The sequence below is a fragment of the Pelmatolapia mariae genome, linkage group LG16_19 (assembly GCF_036321145.2).
Source record: "Pelmatolapia mariae isolate MD_Pm_ZW linkage group LG16_19, Pm_UMD_F_2, whole genome shotgun sequence".
Lineage (NCBI taxonomy): Eukaryota > Metazoa > Chordata > Actinopteri > Cichliformes > Cichlidae > Pelmatolapia > Pelmatolapia mariae.
This window is the reverse complement of record NC_086241.1, coordinates 36,069,923-36,087,610: the sequence shown is the minus strand read 5'-3', so window position 1 is coordinate 36,087,610 and position 17,688 is coordinate 36,069,923. Positions and strand designations below refer to the sequence as shown.

Sequence of the window (17,688 nt, the reverse complement as noted above, 5' to 3'; positions counted from 1 at the left end):
GCAGCATGAATATAAAGTGCTGCTGGGTAAAACACATACAGAGGAGGAAATATTGAAGCAAAAGCCTTTAGGCTGGCTACAGCCTGAACATATAGAAACTACTGGGGTCCATCTTGGCTCAGTAACCAACAGTAACTCACTGTCATTATCTCATATAAGAAAATGTCTTTGTCAATAGTCCGTTACACACAGAGACAGGACAGGAGCCACTCAGTCACAATCTATTATTTTAATACATACATATTTTTGGGATGTACATTAGAAGACAATGAGTTCAGTGGGCTGATTCGATGATGAGAGTGGAAAGTTCACTTCAGCCAGATGTATTTATCTCCAACATCAGCGTTATATCCACGGGCGTACTTCTTCCCAGGGATCTACAAGGACCGAGAACAACAAACACAGAAGTGCATTAAACCAGTGCAGATAATAATAATAATAATAATAATAATAATAGTTTGTGTCAGAGTTTCTCAGCTTCGCTGAGCTGCCTCTTGGGCGACATTCCTTCAGTGGAAGTCATATTCAGCCAGGATCCAAATGCCCTTCGAGGCTTCATTTGTAAACTGGAGGAGATTATTCCAGTATGTGTCACTAGGGCTGCACGATTAATCGTTAGAAAATCGCGATCTCGATTCATACTTATGTGCGATCTCATTTCCAAATGACAACGATCTAAAAAAAAAAAAGAAAGAAAGAAAGACGACGACGATTGTACCGCATTTTGATCCGGGACATAATCTGCATGAAAACAAGCGCTCACTCTTCCTGCTCAACAAATGACAAGGGCGGAGCCTTATACCACGTGATACAGAAGCTGTGCCGTGATGCTCAAATTGGCAGGAAAGAAACAACGGAGAACACGTCAGGGGTGACGAGAAAGTGACAGGAGAAAATTTGTCCCGGTCAACCACCCAAACATCAATAACGGGAACCTTATACAGCGCTTCCCTATACACGTCGAACTCCCGCAGGCACAAAGAAATTACTTACTTATCACCTGACCAAAGATATGGCTCCCATCAACACTGTGCAAAACGAGGGATTTAGGAAAATGATCAACACCCTAGACCAGGGGTCGGCAACGTGCGGCTCCGGAGCCACATGCGGATCTTTAGTCCTTCTACGGCTCCGCATGGTTTGGGGAAATAAATAATTTTTTGTAAGTAATTAGCTAAAGTCTACTTTATTTATGTTAGTTCTTTTTTAACTCGTAGTTCTAAATTGGAAGATTATTGTGATATTGAAATATAAATATAAAATTATATTGTATTAGTTTTTGATCGATCAAAATAAGCGTCACACTTGCGGAAGCAGATATACCCGCCGAAACGCCGTGCGAGACTTTCAACCCCAGGAAGGCCAATTATGGATCTTCGGATCCACATTATGTCAGCAGCTGTTCTCCAAAAACAAACACGTTCACGCCTCACAGACGACAGCTTACAGTCGTGCGTAAAGATGAAAGTGACCCCGATCGTACAGCAGACGCTGTGCGCAGAGGTTCAGGAGCGGAAGTCCCATTGTAAACATATCACGGGAGACCCGACTATGTTTCCATGAACACGCTTTTCAGCATCTTTTTATTGACCACTTTTCACACACGGTTGCTTTACGCATACAGCCGGTGTTAAAGCTCGCAGCCCGACACACACCAACACAACAGCATAGGTGGCACAGATGTTAAGGCGGCGAGGCGTGATTGCGGGTACCGCTAAGGTGCGTCCGCCTCCCCTGCAGCGGCGCTGCAGTCCACGCCCCACCACACACATTAACCAGGTAAAATACATACTTAGGCGGAATTTTGCAAAGTTCAAAATGTGTTAATTACATAAATAAAATGTAATTTTCTCTGTAGCACTTCATGCATTTAGGCAACACACCTTAGTTGTTCACACAAAGCATAAAGGTAAAAAAAAACAAACAATATATACAGTGTTATGTTCATTTTAGATGTCAAAAAGTATTTGCGGCTCCCAGAGTTTTCTTTTGCGTGGAAATCGCGTCCAAATGGCTCTTTGGGTGTTAAAGGTTGCTGACCCCTGCCCTAGACAAACGCTACACAGTGCCCTCCCGCAACTATTTTTCTATTGTTGCACTACCTGCTCTATGCACGCACTGTCGAGCAACGGTGGAGACGGAATTTCAAGCAGTACAACATTTTGCGGCAACAACAAAATGTGAGGCATTTATTGTTTTTATGTTTATTTATTGTTTTTATGTTCAGTTTCAACTGTTACGAAGTTGATGTGCAGTTAATAAGTGCAATAAATATTTATATTGGAAAAGAAAATCGTGAGAGAATCGTGATTTCAATTCTAAGCAAAAAAATCGTGATTCTCATTTTATGCAAAATCGTGCAGCCCTATGTGTCACCCTTCTCATTCTCTCCTCTAAGATCTGGGCTCACAACAAAATGTCAGGTTACAGCCCGCTGCAGCGTTATGGAGCCTGATTCCTGCAGCAGTGGGAGGCGAATACGTCACCGGTCAATAAAGAGAAAAGGTCAGACCCAAATGTTTCCCCACAAGACCGATGATACAAACAACCTCGTAGAATATTCCACATCTGGCATTTGCCATCGAGTAACTACGAGCGGGTCAATAATTCAGCAGAAGGAAATGAGCTCCATCATGTCGACAGTGCCGCACTGGAAAGCTTAGAGAGTTCGGTATAAACAGAACGAGGAGGATTTATATCGAAGCACCAGCCTGGATATGGTTACACAAGCTGTAATAAAGTGCTCAACAACGAGGTCAGGTCAGACTCCATCCAACACACGGAGACTAAAGATGCTGTCAGACGGGGAACGCAGCCGAACACTGTTCAAATGTAAAATGCTTCCACGCATCTTTGGTGAAACACTGTAATCTCCAAACTAGGGCTGCCACAAACGATTATTTTGATAGTCGACTGGTCACCGATTATTTTTGCGATTAGTCGACTAATCAGATCATGCATCCATTGGACGTACAACGTACAGCTTATTGCACCAGCAGCATCTGCTCTTATATAACTATCATTAGCTTACAGCTTTAAGTGTTTAAGGTATGTGCTAACTAAAAATAAAGACAAGATGATAGTTTATTAAATTTTAATGAAATTTGCAGATTGTTTCGGTGGAGTTTAATAAACTCAGCCGTCTGCTCCTTACTGTCTAAAATATAACAGGACACAGGAGTAAACTCTCGACCATCTCACACGTCTAATCAGTTGTCTGCTTGACGTTTATTCAGCTGTGTAAAAACTATAACTTTAATCTCAGCCAAACCGATTTACTCAGGAACAAATAAAATACTGAAAAAAGCCAAACAATAACATTTTAAGTTATCTAAGTGACTTATATATCATGTTTAACCTGAGAAGCGAAAGACGGCGGTGGGTTTGAAAACGATTTGCCGGGAGTCCGGTGTTCTCACCGGCTCTAGTGAGCCTTGCCCCCGGCTAGCTATCGAGCTGGTGGGTAACAGACGTCTTCGAAAACGTCGGAGCGCTTTTGAAAATATGTGGTGTCTTGATAAACTGAGCAGATATTTTGTGACCCAGAAAGAATAATGAGAGTAATATTAAAACTAACTAGCTGCCGCCATTGTTGGAAACTGAGCTGGGCTGCGCTATGAATTCTGGGACACAGCTTCTTCTTCTTCGGGGTTTAACGGCAGCTGGCATCCTTGTACATGCAGTGCTGCCATCTTCTGTTTCAGTCCGTTATTACACTTAAATCCTACTACTTATTCCTGCGTCTTTTGGGATCTTACAAAGCTTCAAACGACGCGTCGACTATTAAATCAGTCGTCGACGATTTTAATAGTCGACGTAATCGTGGCAGCCCTACTCCAAACACATCGTCTGTATCCTTGAAGCCTGCAGATATGTTGAATGCATCCCCTGTTGGTGGCTCAGGGGCTTCGTTCTCCTGCCTTTGTGCCACATTTTGTGTTTCTGTGCACTCTGCTGCTCCCAGCTGTCAATGAATGGTTTTCAGGGAAACCACAGAGAGCAATGTGGTGTGTGTGTGTGTGTGTCACATTACAGGCAAAAATACCCATCAGCTCTGCGTGGGTGGTTCAGTGTTTTCTACATACAGGCTTCACCCCAGCGGGCTGGCCCGTTCTTAATGGCTGCACAGATATAGTTGTATTTTTTCACTGTCACTGACTTCAAAATAAGAGCCAGGAAAACGTCTGGTGTGGACACCTAAGTGTGTGAATGTAAGAACTGGAGAACGAGGAGACGTAGGGGACTCAAACATCTACTACTAATCTTTGATGACTCTGAACCTCAGTGGTCTTGACCTCAGGGTCAGATTAGGTTTGGTGACAATCTTGTGAATGTGATCTCTCTATAGATCAGTGGTTCCCAAACTTTTTTTGCTGGGCCCCCCTTGTTTTACAAGAAAAATGTTCGCGCCCCCCTCGCGCGCGCGCACGCACGAACACATATTTTGCTCCATTGCGGTTTATTTCACACCTCAAACATTTAGTAAACAATTAAACAAATAAAAGTAATCTGCAATAAATTACAGGTAGTAATAAAAGAAACTAAGTCTTTTACGCTGCGTCCACACCTACACGGGTATTTTTGAAAACGCAGCTGTTTCGTCCACACGTAAACGGCGTTTCGAATCACCGAGAACAGAGATTTTTTAAAACTCCTTTTTTGTGTTTCCGTGTGGACGAGGAATACAGAATTCGTCACGCAACGTCAAAGGTATGTGCCTCTTTTCACCACGCTGTGCGCCACGTTATTGTTTACATGAGATGAATTGCAGAATCACAGATAGAGACGAAATACTGTTAATCTGACTGTCTGCAGGTTTTACACGCTTACATACACACACGCAGTTACTGTCCCTCCATTTAGAAAGGCAGAGGCGTCACGGTGTGATTATTTTACACGTAGTTGTTTTTTTTCCTGTGTAATAATATTCAACATTGCTATCAATACATTTTTCAATCCCTCTGCAAAATGGGTTCAAAAACATAAACAGCTGTGCACTGAAAAAAATGCAATAGGGTGGTTGTTGAATTTGCATAGAATTACTTCATATATCCAGCATGACTAATTTAAATTTCACATCTAAACATATTTTTGTCTTTTAATTTTCACATATTCTTTAAGAATATTCATTCTTTTAGAATAAATCATGTTGAAAAGAAACAAGTTAGTCGTGTTTTATCCTCAAGCTCCGCCCCCTGGAAAGGAAAAATCGGCTGCACTGTCCGCCATTTTTGTCTCTCGCTTTGGAAAATCTACTACCATCTGGAGTTTTACACTTGAAGGTAAATAAGATTTTAAAGCTAACACACCAGTGAGAAAGAGTGTAGACCCTTTATATATGTGGACTTTTACTGGGGTGTTGTTATTTTACAGGTATGTGGGCTGTTTATCGAAAACCAGGAAAGGCCAATGTTAGGCTCCAGTTAGCTAATGGTAACCGAAATTATGCGATAAGCAAATTAGTAATTAACATATATAATGTGAGTTAATATTGTTTATATATTCTTTCAGTCTAAATTAACAGACTATTACAAACTTGCATTGGTGTCTGTAGTAAGTGGTGGTACCTGCAGTGTCTTAACCATTAAACAAGCTAATGTAGGGCCGGGATATGACTAGTTTGTTGAAACATGTCTGCTGCCAATGTGACTGCGCACACATGGTAACATTACCAGCACATAGCCACAGCCGCTATAAACATGCTAAAAGGTCAATCTAGCTTCTGTAGTCAGCAGCTGGAAGACTCAACACAGACCCAAGATTCAGTGTAACGGTTATCTAAATGTTGTGTGTCCTGTTTGTAAGCCCAGAAAAAGACATTAAATAAAATGACGACCTTGAGCTTCAAGCTAATGTAAGCATAATGCTATAGCATAAAGCTAATGCAATGATGAGGTTGTTAAATTAGTAAAAATACAGTAAATTTATCCAACATTAATAAATTATATTTTTGGTCTAAACATAATTAAGTCTCACGCCTTTCACTTGTTTTAGAAGGATGTTCAGTCTTTTAAAACCAGTCATGTCAAAATAACAGAAAATAGTTATGTTTTCTGATGAAACTCCACCCCCCAGGGTGTGTTCTGCGAGGGAAACTTCACTGTGGCGGTCCGCCATTTTTTGTCTTTGCTTCGTTTACCTTTGGTGCTGAGCTTTACTTTGTCGAGGTAAACTGAAAACTACATGTTTGAGAGGAAACGAAGAGAACATCCATTAGATGGGGAAGTTTTTCTCATGAATTGCCGTTGAGCAACATAATAGAAAAAACAAGTCATTCCTTAAGTTAACTAACGATAATGCTAGCTTAAGCTGCGGGACAATATTATGTGCATTAGCTTTTTTTCAGTGTGTGCCCAGTCACATTCGCTTGTTTTTTCTCAGTGACTACAGACTAACAAACTTGTGTCCATTTAGTTAACTGGTTGTACCTAAAATGTTTTAGTTAAACAGTTAAACAAGCTAGTTTGCCATGGGTGGGCTCTGTGTGTGTGTGTGTGTGTTGGGGGGGGGGGGTCTTCACTAAAGTCGGTTTATTTAGGGCATGACACCTATGCAGTACTCATTAGGAGAGGAAGTGCATGACTTGGGGCTTTATTTCATGTTCTGGGGCAGTGAATGTAATGTACTGATAACATGTTAAAGACACACAAAAACCCAACAAATTATTTTAACTGATTTATAGAGAGACTGAGAGGGCTTAAAGAGATAAGAAAAAATGACAATATAAATATGTTAAATTTATTTTTTCTGTATCGATATATGGTGCTTATCCCTGCTGAAGGGCAGATTGGTGTTGCTTCAGAACAATTCTCTAGCGTTGTTACGTAGAGGTGTTACAGTTAAGGTTTTAATAACATTATTTTATTTACTAGTGAAGATTTGCATATGTTATCTCACATTCTGTAAGGTAAATTTTCTGGAAAGGTCAAATTAATTAATTTAACTAAGTACTAATGAAAGACCTTGTTGTGTATATGACAATAATAGATGTAGTTTCTGGGTCATTTGGCAGAACTGCAAAATGGGCAGAAGGAGGCAACTGCTGTGGTTGCAAACAGGCTTTGGGTGGTATGGAAGTAAGGGCAACTATGGAACTGCTCAGCAACATGGGACCCATAGCTAATAAATAGTAATATGACAAAAATAACAACTTTGTGTGGATGTAACCTTGTGAGATCTGAGATTTTGACAGCATTTTTATGTGACAACTTCTCTTTTTAGATAAATGCAGAGTTTAAGCGCATTACCACCATGCCACTGCAGTCCAGATTACTCTCGCAGATAGATGTGCTATCTGACAAACTAATAAAGGTCTTCAAAAGGCGAGGAGGACAAAGAGGAAGAAGACTTCAGAACATTCTGGAGCCCACGGCCCAGGTAAGAAAGAAAAATAATTTGTGTATACACTTTAGGGAAAATAATAATTTTAACAAAATGCTGCTTGTCACTCTATGCCAGGAGTATGTTGAAAATCACCTGGGATTTTCACAATTTACCATGGGTGCGTTTTTTTTTTTTTTCTTTTACCTGCATTAGAACTATGTGTGGAGTTCATAGTTGAACACCTCTCTATGCTCTGACAGTATTCTGCTTCTTTGCATGGAGATTTCACTTCAGAAATGCATTATCTTTTTAAGCATTCTTTGGACTCAAATCACATGCTGTAATGAATCCATTTTTGTTCACCTAATGTGTTAATGTTAACATTTTTTGGAATAGTGACACAGATTAAAATAAGATTTGGTATAATGTTCTTTGACCAGTGTTCTGTTTAATTAAATTTTGGATTTCTGCATTTTCTAGGCCGCAGATGAAGCCATTATCCAACGATCTAATAAGGAAACAACCATGGGAATTTACATCATAAAGTCAAGAGATACCAATGGCAGCCCTGAGGACATCGGGATAGTCCTTGAAGGCCAGAGAGTCTAGCAGGATTTGGATAACTATACCCTAGCAGCTGCAATGCTGTTTGGACTAATGTACACTTTGAACCTCACCTACCCACTGGAAACGTATACCTTCGAGGTATTATAGAAACTGGTTATGGAGCTCAAAAGGAACAGCCTTTCAAAGAAGGCCCAGGTTTTCAGGACCAGACTGTACGATTGAACAGTTTTCCAGTTATGATGTGGGAACAACATGTTTACCTCTTCGAATATGTACCATCCTTTCTTTTAAGCCAGCACTGGTAAAGTTGCAGTACATAGTGAAACTTATTTGTCTGGCACTTTTCAACTTGGGGCCTTTATTACTGCAGTGTTCAGTGTTCACTTTTCAAGCCATGGCTCTTTTGAAAAAAAAATTCAAACTTTGAATGTCCATTTTTCTCAATGGAAATGGTGCCTTGCACCAATTTCACCAGTTTGCAATTTTTTTCCCAAGGTGCACCACTACAAACAGATTGCATGATCTAGTATTAGTGATTGTGATGTTTAGTGATAGAAGCAAGCCAATACTAATCAGTTTAGGTCTCTTGGTTTTGTGCCTGTGGGTTATAATGTTATTTTAAGTCTCTTCTTTGTGTCATTTTAATAATTACACCCCTGTTGCCATATTACCTTATGGCTCTTACATTTAAAAAACTATTTTTTACATAAGCGTGATGTCATAAGGCCCCACAATGTTGAATCCAGGTTACAGCAGATAACTTTGAGGAATGTTGTGGAATGTTTTTCAAGAGATGCATTGTACAAATATGACTCATGTATATTTTGGAAGCCTGAATTGAAAGTCTATTGTTACAACTGTGTAGTATTTTCAAAAATACAGGTCATTGTTCAAAAATGTTTTGCTTATTTCTTTGATTGAAGAGAAAGTGTACAGTACATACAGTAAGATCAGCCTTAATTTAGTTTTATTTATTGAACACTCAATTATATATTAGATTATATATTATATATTAGAAATTTGTTATAAAATAAAATAAGCTTACCATAAAATAATCTTGTCAATATAACACATAGTAGTCCAATACAATTAACACAAAAAGTTCATGTCTGATAAACAAGTGGTTTCTATAAATATTTGACCAGAATGAAAAACGTAACAACAACATAAAAAAGTCATGTTCATGTTACCAGATAAATGTGTGCAGGTATAACATGAAAAACTCAGGTTAACCAAACATAACTTAATTTCGTGCAACCGATTACAATAATTTTTTTATGTTTATCCCACTGATTATTTTTTTCAGTGCGGTTAGAGTGTGTACACTATTGCAAAAGTAACTCCTGTTTGTATATATTCACACTGAAAACTAAAACGCATCGGCTGATAAACACTAATTAAATAATGCGTTGCACATCTGTGTTTTAAAGAATGTCTGGGAAAGCCCTCGCGTATTTTTGTTTTAATTATTTTAAATTTTTACTCAAAATTAATGCGAACTAACGGCGCTGTTCTTAGGTGAAAGGTTTTTTTTTTGGGGGGGGGATGCAGTTATTTAATGAAAGGGATAAAACTTTGGTCTCTCTCCACATCCTTATTCACCATTTCTTGAGATGAACGGCGTCTTAAAGTCTGAAACAGCCAACAATGAGTTGATAGAAACAATGCATCAAGGTTGGGGAGTCGTTTAACTAACTGTAGAAAATCTGCTTATAAAACACACTGCCGTTTCAGTTCGATTGTCTGACAACAAAAGTCTTTCTATAGAATAAAAAGACAAAGTCATTCCTGTTTGTATAAATTTACCATGAAAAGCCCGAGATGCCTGCAGCGGATGATGAACCTTAATTAAAAAAAACACCCTGCTAGGAGAAGACAGAGTATGCGCAGTGGGACCGCATGGCCACAGGAAGTGCCCCTTTTCGGAAGAGTGAAAGCGCGTACATGAGAGTGCATGCGCGCGTGCTCATACGTGCACAAGATGCCAGTTTTTAAGCTCGGCAAAGGGGGTGTGGGGGGCAATCCCCCCAGGCAAAAACCCCCACCCCTCCCCTGACCTCTGACCCCTCCCCCCCCCCACCCCTCCCCACCCCCCCTCCTCCCCCCAAAAGGTGCCATATATATTCTTCTCAGAGCATTACAGTCAGAAGAGTTAGTGTGTGGAACACCTGTACACTGAAAAAAAGGGATTGGCCAGCTCTTGGATTTATGTAAGCATCTTGCGTGTATTTAACACAATTGCCTCATGGTTTAAAGTTAAGTGTAACTATATAGTGTAGAAAATACATAATATGCAGAGCGGGTAGATTAAATTGTTCATATCATGTTCGAGTGAAGTAAGTCAATGATATAGCAATGTTAAATCTCGCGACACTGCACGGGATTTCAGTCTCGCACGCTTTGGATCGTGGTTTGAGTCAAGTCGAACAGCCGCCTCTACTTTTTTTGGTATACCGAAAGAAGTAAATTGGGTGGTTGTTACATTAAAAAAGTCTAACTTGTAAATTGAACACTAAATTTTCATGTTTCTATCTTGAACATAATTAAATCATGTAGGATCTGTACGGAATTCAAGAACTTAATTTGTTGTTGTTGAGATGACATGATACAATCTAGTAGGAGTGGTTAATTGCTGGACTCATGAAATTAACAAGATCACCTGAGATTTCAAACTGCAGGAAAATCACTAGAGTTATAAGAGGCAGATCACTACACGCACACAATGTGTATGCTATTGCTTTTTATTGTGGTTTAACCTGTCAAGGACAAAAACGTACAGAAAATTCTGCATCAAGCTTTGAAATCATAGCTTTCCTACTTTTGTCAACCCTGGATTGGTGACATGGTGGTTAGCGCTGTTGCCTCACAGTAAGAAGGTCCTGGGTTCAAATCCACATTCTGGCTAGTTTGTACTGGTTTCTCTCTGGGTATTCTGGTGTCCTCCCACAGTTAAAAGTCATGCAGTTATTAGAGTTAGCTTAGGTTGATTGGTGATTCTAAATTCACCATGAATGTGAACACAAATGGTTGTTTGTCTCTATGTGATTGACTGGTGAGCTGTCCAGTGTGTAATCTAGCCCCCCTGCAACCAGGATAAAGATCGGAGGATGTTAGTTGTTGTAGATCCATTCAACTTTTATGTTAACCAGACTCTAGACTTTGTTGAACATTATGTAATATGAAGACAACATGTAGTACTTAAGCGATCAAGTAGTACTGTGGTAAAGGTTATTGAATAGTGTTGAAATAAAATGACAAAATTGTGAGGGATTAAAATATTCCAAGAGCTCAATTTACTTAATCTAAACATGTTTCAATCACGTTTTATGAACACAAAATGCACAGGTTTATTGACTATGAATAAGTTGTGTTGATTTAACTCAGTTGTTTAAGTTTCTGCCAAAGCAAAACATTTGTGTGCAACCAATGTCCACTATTGAATCAAGTAAATCCAACATGGCCTTTTTTTCCAGTGTGGGATACTGTTTGTCCGTGATTTGAACTGGGGGAACAAATCGTGGCAGGAGCAGCCTGATATTATTTGTATCCCGCTGTAACTTTACTGTATAAAGAGCTAACATCTCCAAAATGTCAGGAGTAGTTAGTCATTACAGCAAGTGTTTGTGAACTAAAAATCAAGAATGTGGGATACTGTTTGTCCATGATTTTAACAGCCCAGCGCTGCTCCCGACGAAGGGAAAACCAATTCTGCAGGGAGACCTACCTCGGCACTTGTGCAGGTGAAACCAAAGGGAAGATATGCTTCACCATATTTTCTAGTCTTTGGCTTAGAATGAAGTTGGTTTGGAAACATATTCAGCGATGCTTCATCGCCTGCTTTGCGTTTGTGTAGGCGCCCCGTGCTAGCAGTGTCCAAGCGTTTTTTTGTTTTTTTTCCCCCTTTTCATGCCGCGCCCCCCCTGCAATGGCTCTGCACCCCCCCTAGGGGGCGGGCCCCACACTTTGGGAAGGTCTGCTATAGATAGATGTCAATCAAAGCACCAGCTCAGTGCGGTCCTGTCCCATGCAGCTAATGTGACATGCGTACATACCGACTTATAGGCGTAGTATTTTTGATCGTAGTCGTGTGCTCCGATGGTTATCTCTGGCAGGAACCTGGGTATGTGGGTCAGGGTTGCCACTCTCTGTTTATCTTCCACACTGTGAAATGCAGAAAAGGGTAGAAAGCTCACATGTTTGCATTTCAGTGTGAAACTGTGTGTAAAATACATCCTAAAACTCACAGCATCCTCATGTGGTGGTAGCTGACATCATCCTGCTCCACCCACGGCCCCTTTTCAAACTTCAAATATTCAATATCTTCTGCCACCTGTGGACAGCGTGTGAGGCATAAGCCACTGTGTTTGTTTGGTTTGGAGGTGAAGATGACATCTGCAGTTTAATCTTACCCTTTCAACATCTTGAGCCTGGGTTGCATCATAAGCCAGCAGCTCCGACGTCTCACTGAAAAGGAAAAGTGGAGGTGGGGTGGTGTTACACAGAAAACATTCTGGGTCTTTCACACATTACAGTGAAATTGAATGCACTAATGCCCCCCTGCTTCCAGCTTTGGTGACAGTAATAACAATAATAATGATCATTTCTCAGTTATAAACCCTTCAAAACAGTCTCAACTAATGTTGGCACTTATGTACTGAGGCTATGTTACTGGGATATCAGCAAACTGTCATACATCACTACTAAACTCAAACACCATGATCAGGAGACCTTTGACTACAGGAGTCCTCCTCTCTTCCCCTAATATTGCCACCTAATATTCAAGCTTGATTCTTTTTTGAACACACACACAAAAACAACACAAAAACTGGATTTTGGACAGATTGGCAGAAGCATTTCTCTCCCTTTTGTGGTCTGAAACGTTTAAATGTTACATTTGGGTCAACTGAGTCACCTTTGGATTTGGTCTAACATACTTTTATGGTAATTATCCAACCAAAACAAAAGAATTTAGTGTCTAAATTACGACTTAAACTAAATGATGTTTTAGTCAGAAGACTACACCTGTCAAAGAAACACTCGTCTGTATGTAAACTGCACATAAGGATGAAGAGCAGTTGTGAGGTAAACTGTACTAACTGATAATGTTTTCATGTAGTTAACCATCTGCCATGAAGCCATTGTCCATCCTTACATAAAGACTCTGGTCAGATATCTAACAGCATATGTAACAATCTTACCTGATTTTGGGGAGAAAAGTCTTCTTGTAGCCATCCTCGATGCTCTTCAGATATGGCAGAGGCACATTTTGAAGGTAGGACTGAGAATAAACATATTTAAAACATAAGTCACCTATGATCAATACTATGAGGTGGTTTTCTTTTTATTTTCTGCTGTTCTAATGAAACACTGAGGCGATATCCTGCAAAGACAAGTGTCTCCCGTGGTTTAACAGAACATGTGCCTCTACCTTGGCGCTCTGCTTCAGCTTCTTCTGCACCTCCTCAGCTGGCAGGTCCACATAGATGACGAGGTGTGGAGGCAGGAACTCACAGATGCTAATGTCTTTGATCTCATTGTAGTGCTGCACACCTGCAAGCCACAGGTCGCACACATCATCACCATCGGGTGAAAAGTGGGGAGATGCTGCTGATTATCTGTATGTATTATAATACTCCCCCCCCCCCCCTGCTGTTAGTGATGCAGAAGCACTTACACTCCTTCCTAATGTAGCCCTGTTTGAACATGGCCTCCGGGAATACCACGTCACTGAAGGGGGAGCGCTCCAGGACCACTCCCTGACCTAAAAAACAAAAGCCCAGGATGAAGATCACTGCCATATGGATGCATCAACCACACTGCTGAGTCAGAGATACCTGTGGTGAGCAGGTGCTCGATGGCATCAGAGTACTGGAGCAGCCTCATGTTGTACATCCACAGCTGCAGCCTGTAGCTGTTTCCATCTGCAGCTCTGGGGTCTGTGTAGAACTTTTCCAGGCTGCACATCCCATTAAAGTCGACGGGGAGCGGCTCCTTCTCCCCGGTCATCTTGTCCAGGTAGAAAGTGTCAGGCTCAGGCATGTACAGCATCCCTGTGCACAAACAAGTAGAAGCTGTTGTCTGCAGCATAAACTCCAAGCACCATGTACCCACTCAGTCTAAAGCTGCGTATCACTTCCTCTAGTACAGTGGAGTGTGGTAAAAGCAGGAATCGCTCACTGAGTGCACTGTGGTGTGAAAGAATCCCTGTGATTAGATAATTACCCAGTTTGTCAGCCAGTTTCTGGGCCAGCGCTCCTTTCCCCGAGGCCAGGTTGCCATCCACAGAGATGATTTTGCTGTACTGCTTTAACCGTGGCGTGGTCCTCTCCCCCAGAGCGTAGGCCCACCAGCCATATCGCAGGCTTCTCACTGAGCTTGTATGAACGCTGGCCTGGATCATCAAAAATCAATGAATAAACCTCTAAATGATAAGATGGGTTTGCTAATTATTCAGACGAACAAGGAAAACTCTGTTGGGTATTCTCTGCCATGTGTTTGTGCCTCACGCTGCATTCAACAATAACTGAGTTTGTTACTGTGAGTGCAATCAAAACCATCCATCCAGTTATTAAACTCAGAATAAAACTCATAGTTTTAGCCATAACCATTATTCTGTACATCGGTTTGTGTGAGTGAGTGTCCACACAAAATGAAAGAATACAACATATACACATCAAAAATAAATATTTTACAAAAATGCTTTAATATGTCAATATCATATTTTAATTAAAGCATTTTAAAGGACCCTGATATAACCAAACATGCATATCTAATTTTGCAGTAACTAACATGTGTACAGCTACTACCCTGATATAACCCCGCCCCCATCCCCACCCCCCCCCCCAATGTTCACACGACTGTAGTGCAAACCTGACTCTAAAAACTGGATTAGGTATAGTAACATGCGATCAATAAGTTGATCAGTTCAATGTTGTTCTGTGTTTATTCCACCAGGTGTCAGGAGACCATCTGCTGATAGCAGGACCATAAAACATAGCATGGAGGAAGCTAACAACATTACTGCTGCACACTGTGGGCTGAGATCCCTCTCGTGTTATGTTTGTGGTAACAGTTGTTGGGAAGTTTTTAACTGAACTTGCATTAACATAACATGTTGTCATCATCTCAGCTAATATTTCACTTGTCTGTGGTCAGCGGCGCTCAACATGTGATGTATCTGCACTCACGGTGAAAACGGCGAGATGAGAAATCAGTGAGCACAACAGTAAAGGCTGTCACACCGAGCAGAAAGGACACGAGTGCAAATAAATGAGGGAATGCTGTCATTTATTATCTTATTAATAACAATTACAGGATTAATCATTCATTAAATGTGTATTTTTATGATACATTTTCCTGTTATATTGTATTTAGTTAGGAAAGCTGTTTAAGTGATTCCAGTCAGATCACATCAGTACTCAGTCCTGGCAGCTGCATTTCTAAAAACCCAGGACCAGTCATCTTTAATTAATTCTTTACATCCATCACAAACTTTTACATAACCACAATGTATTTATTCAACTGATAAGCACAACGAACACGTAAGCCATCTTTATACAGCTCAATTTCCACGTATTTTTCAAAAAACGGCAGATTCTTCTAAACTGTGGTGCAGCAGCATCCACCTCCTGTCTGCATGTACTGAGTTTAAAGTGACGGATGTGTTTTAGATTCTATCTGCAACTAAATGCACTTAAATACTAACGTATCTATCCCTGCACTACAAGATTATCAATCAACAGAGAAAATGACATATCTATAACCGGAGCTGGTAAGGAGCATGAAACATCTGCACTAAAGCCTCAAAAATTGGCAGGAATAAAACAACATATATTAGCATCAACAATATCAGCTAATACGCACACTCATTTATTTAGATGAGCTGCTATTTTCACAGTTATTCCGTTTAAAACTGCTCAGCTTGTGTTAGAGCTGGAAGAGCGATGTTGTTAAGATGCAGGCTGCTCCACGCAAACAGGACCAGGACGACACGGCCACAGGTGCACGGTACACAGCTGAGAGCTAGCGAACCTTCTCACTGTTGTTAGTCAACATTAAGACCAAGCCTGCCGCCTGTGACTGAAGGGCGGTGATGGTGGCGGCTAAGGGGGCAGCTAAGCTAAGATAGCTTGCCCTTGTGAATCAGAGTGGAGCCAAGCCGGACAGAAAGCTGGCACACCGCGGGTCCTTACCTTCTGCGCGGCGGTGACTACTCTGAAAGCAGCTGCTCTCGTCGGGATAAGCAGCCGAACTGTCCTCAGGGCCATGATAACCTGCGCTGCACAAACCCTCCGAGCTGACCCGAAAGTCTTCGCAGCCCGGTGACTGAATTATACGTCACACACGCGAGGCCTCTGGGTGCTTTGGCCCGTCGCATGCATTATACGTCGCGTGGATGACGTACCGTTTGTCTGTTTTTTTTCCTCCAACTTTATTTCAACAGAAACTTTAACAACAAACATAGTACATGAAGAACACGTCGTACAACTGTAGTGCAAAATTATAATACAGTGGAACAGTATGTATAATTAAACAAATAGGACAGAGATAGACGACAGATACAGAGAAAAATTAAATAAAGATAATGACAAATAAAGATAAGGATAAGCTTTATTTGTCAGTTGCAGTTGCCTGCAGCTGAGATGACAGACCCAGTCGACCATACAGACAATACATACAATATACAAACTTACATTGGGGAGACAGGTCAGGCTAGGCAGCAAAAAAAAGGGATAGACAGTGAAATATGTAACATATAGGGGCAAAGTCAGGAGAAAAAAAGGGGTTTCTGCCCATGATGAAATTTTCATGGTTTTTAATGCTTTCATGTTGGGAGATGAACAAATTGTAATCACATAAAGTTGTGTTTCTTTCCTGAAAGTGTTAAACTTTTATGGATGTGGTGTTTGATGTGGAGTAAAATCAGATTAATGAGTCTTTCTCACTAAAATCAGTATAACCAAATAACACATTTTGGTAAAAACGTACAAATTTTGATAAGATACTGTTAGAGCTGAAACTTTTGTTCATTAACGTAAGCATTGTTGATAGTGTTAGTGATATCACACTTTTATGTGGAACCTATATGCTGTTACTGTTGCTAATGAAACATTGTACCTGTTTTACTTGTTTGTGTTTGGTTTTTTTACAATTAAAAAAAAACACAAATATAAAGTATCTATAACTGTAACGTCTCAGTAGAGATGGAAAACGTCTTCAACACTGACTGAGCTGAGAGAGCAGCATAAACAGAAACAAACCAAAACACAAATGCCACACACTACAAACAAATGAACAGAAACCTGCAGCTCATACCAGTCAAAGCTCAGGGTCCAACACCAAATGGATCTCAGTGCCAGTGTGGGAGGATTCACACTGACTGTGTGTTTTCTTCTGTCAGGAACCACCAGCTATACCAGGAAAAAGAAGCTTTTGTGTCTAAATGATGAAGATAATGTAGACAGAAAAGCTGGTGTGTTGTACAGTATGTGTTGGGAGAAAACAGACTGTACATATAATACTATGAGGGCCAAGGTCATACTGCGTAATTTTGTATATGAGATGAGAAAGATAGGGAGGTGGCTCACGGACACACAGCGACTAATGTAATCAAGGTAAAAAGTAGCAGAAATCAAGTGTAGTTGAAAGAAACTTCGGTGTGTACTTTAAAGGTTAAATTTGTGTTGTTTACAATGTTTACAATGTCTCCGTTCTTAAATGTGTGATGGCTCCTTTATCAGCTTTTATTTTTGGAAGATCAGATGTTAAAGCTTTGCTGTTAGAGAACAGCATGAGCTT

General features: G+C 40.5%; 1 protein-coding gene across 1 annotated transcript; it reads right to left on the bottom strand.

Moving 5' to 3' along the window:
* Positions 1 to 214: 214 nt before the first annotated feature.
* ndufa10 (NADH:ubiquinone oxidoreductase subunit A10) lies at positions 215 to 16,237 on the bottom strand. The gene is made up of 10 exons (XM_063498587.1): positions 16,083 to 16,237; positions 14,113 to 14,281; positions 13,725 to 13,940; positions 13,565 to 13,651; positions 13,319 to 13,440; positions 13,089 to 13,168; positions 12,300 to 12,354; positions 12,135 to 12,220; positions 11,943 to 12,051; positions 215 to 377 (listed from the first exon to the last, which is right to left on the bottom strand). Exons 1-10 carry the CDS (start codon positions 16,155 to 16,157, stop codon positions 309 to 311), a joined length of 1,068 nt encoding a protein of 355 aa, XP_063354657.1. The 5' UTR covers positions 16,158 to 16,237; the 3' UTR covers positions 215 to 308.
* Positions 16,238 to 17,688: the final 1,451 nt, after the last annotated feature.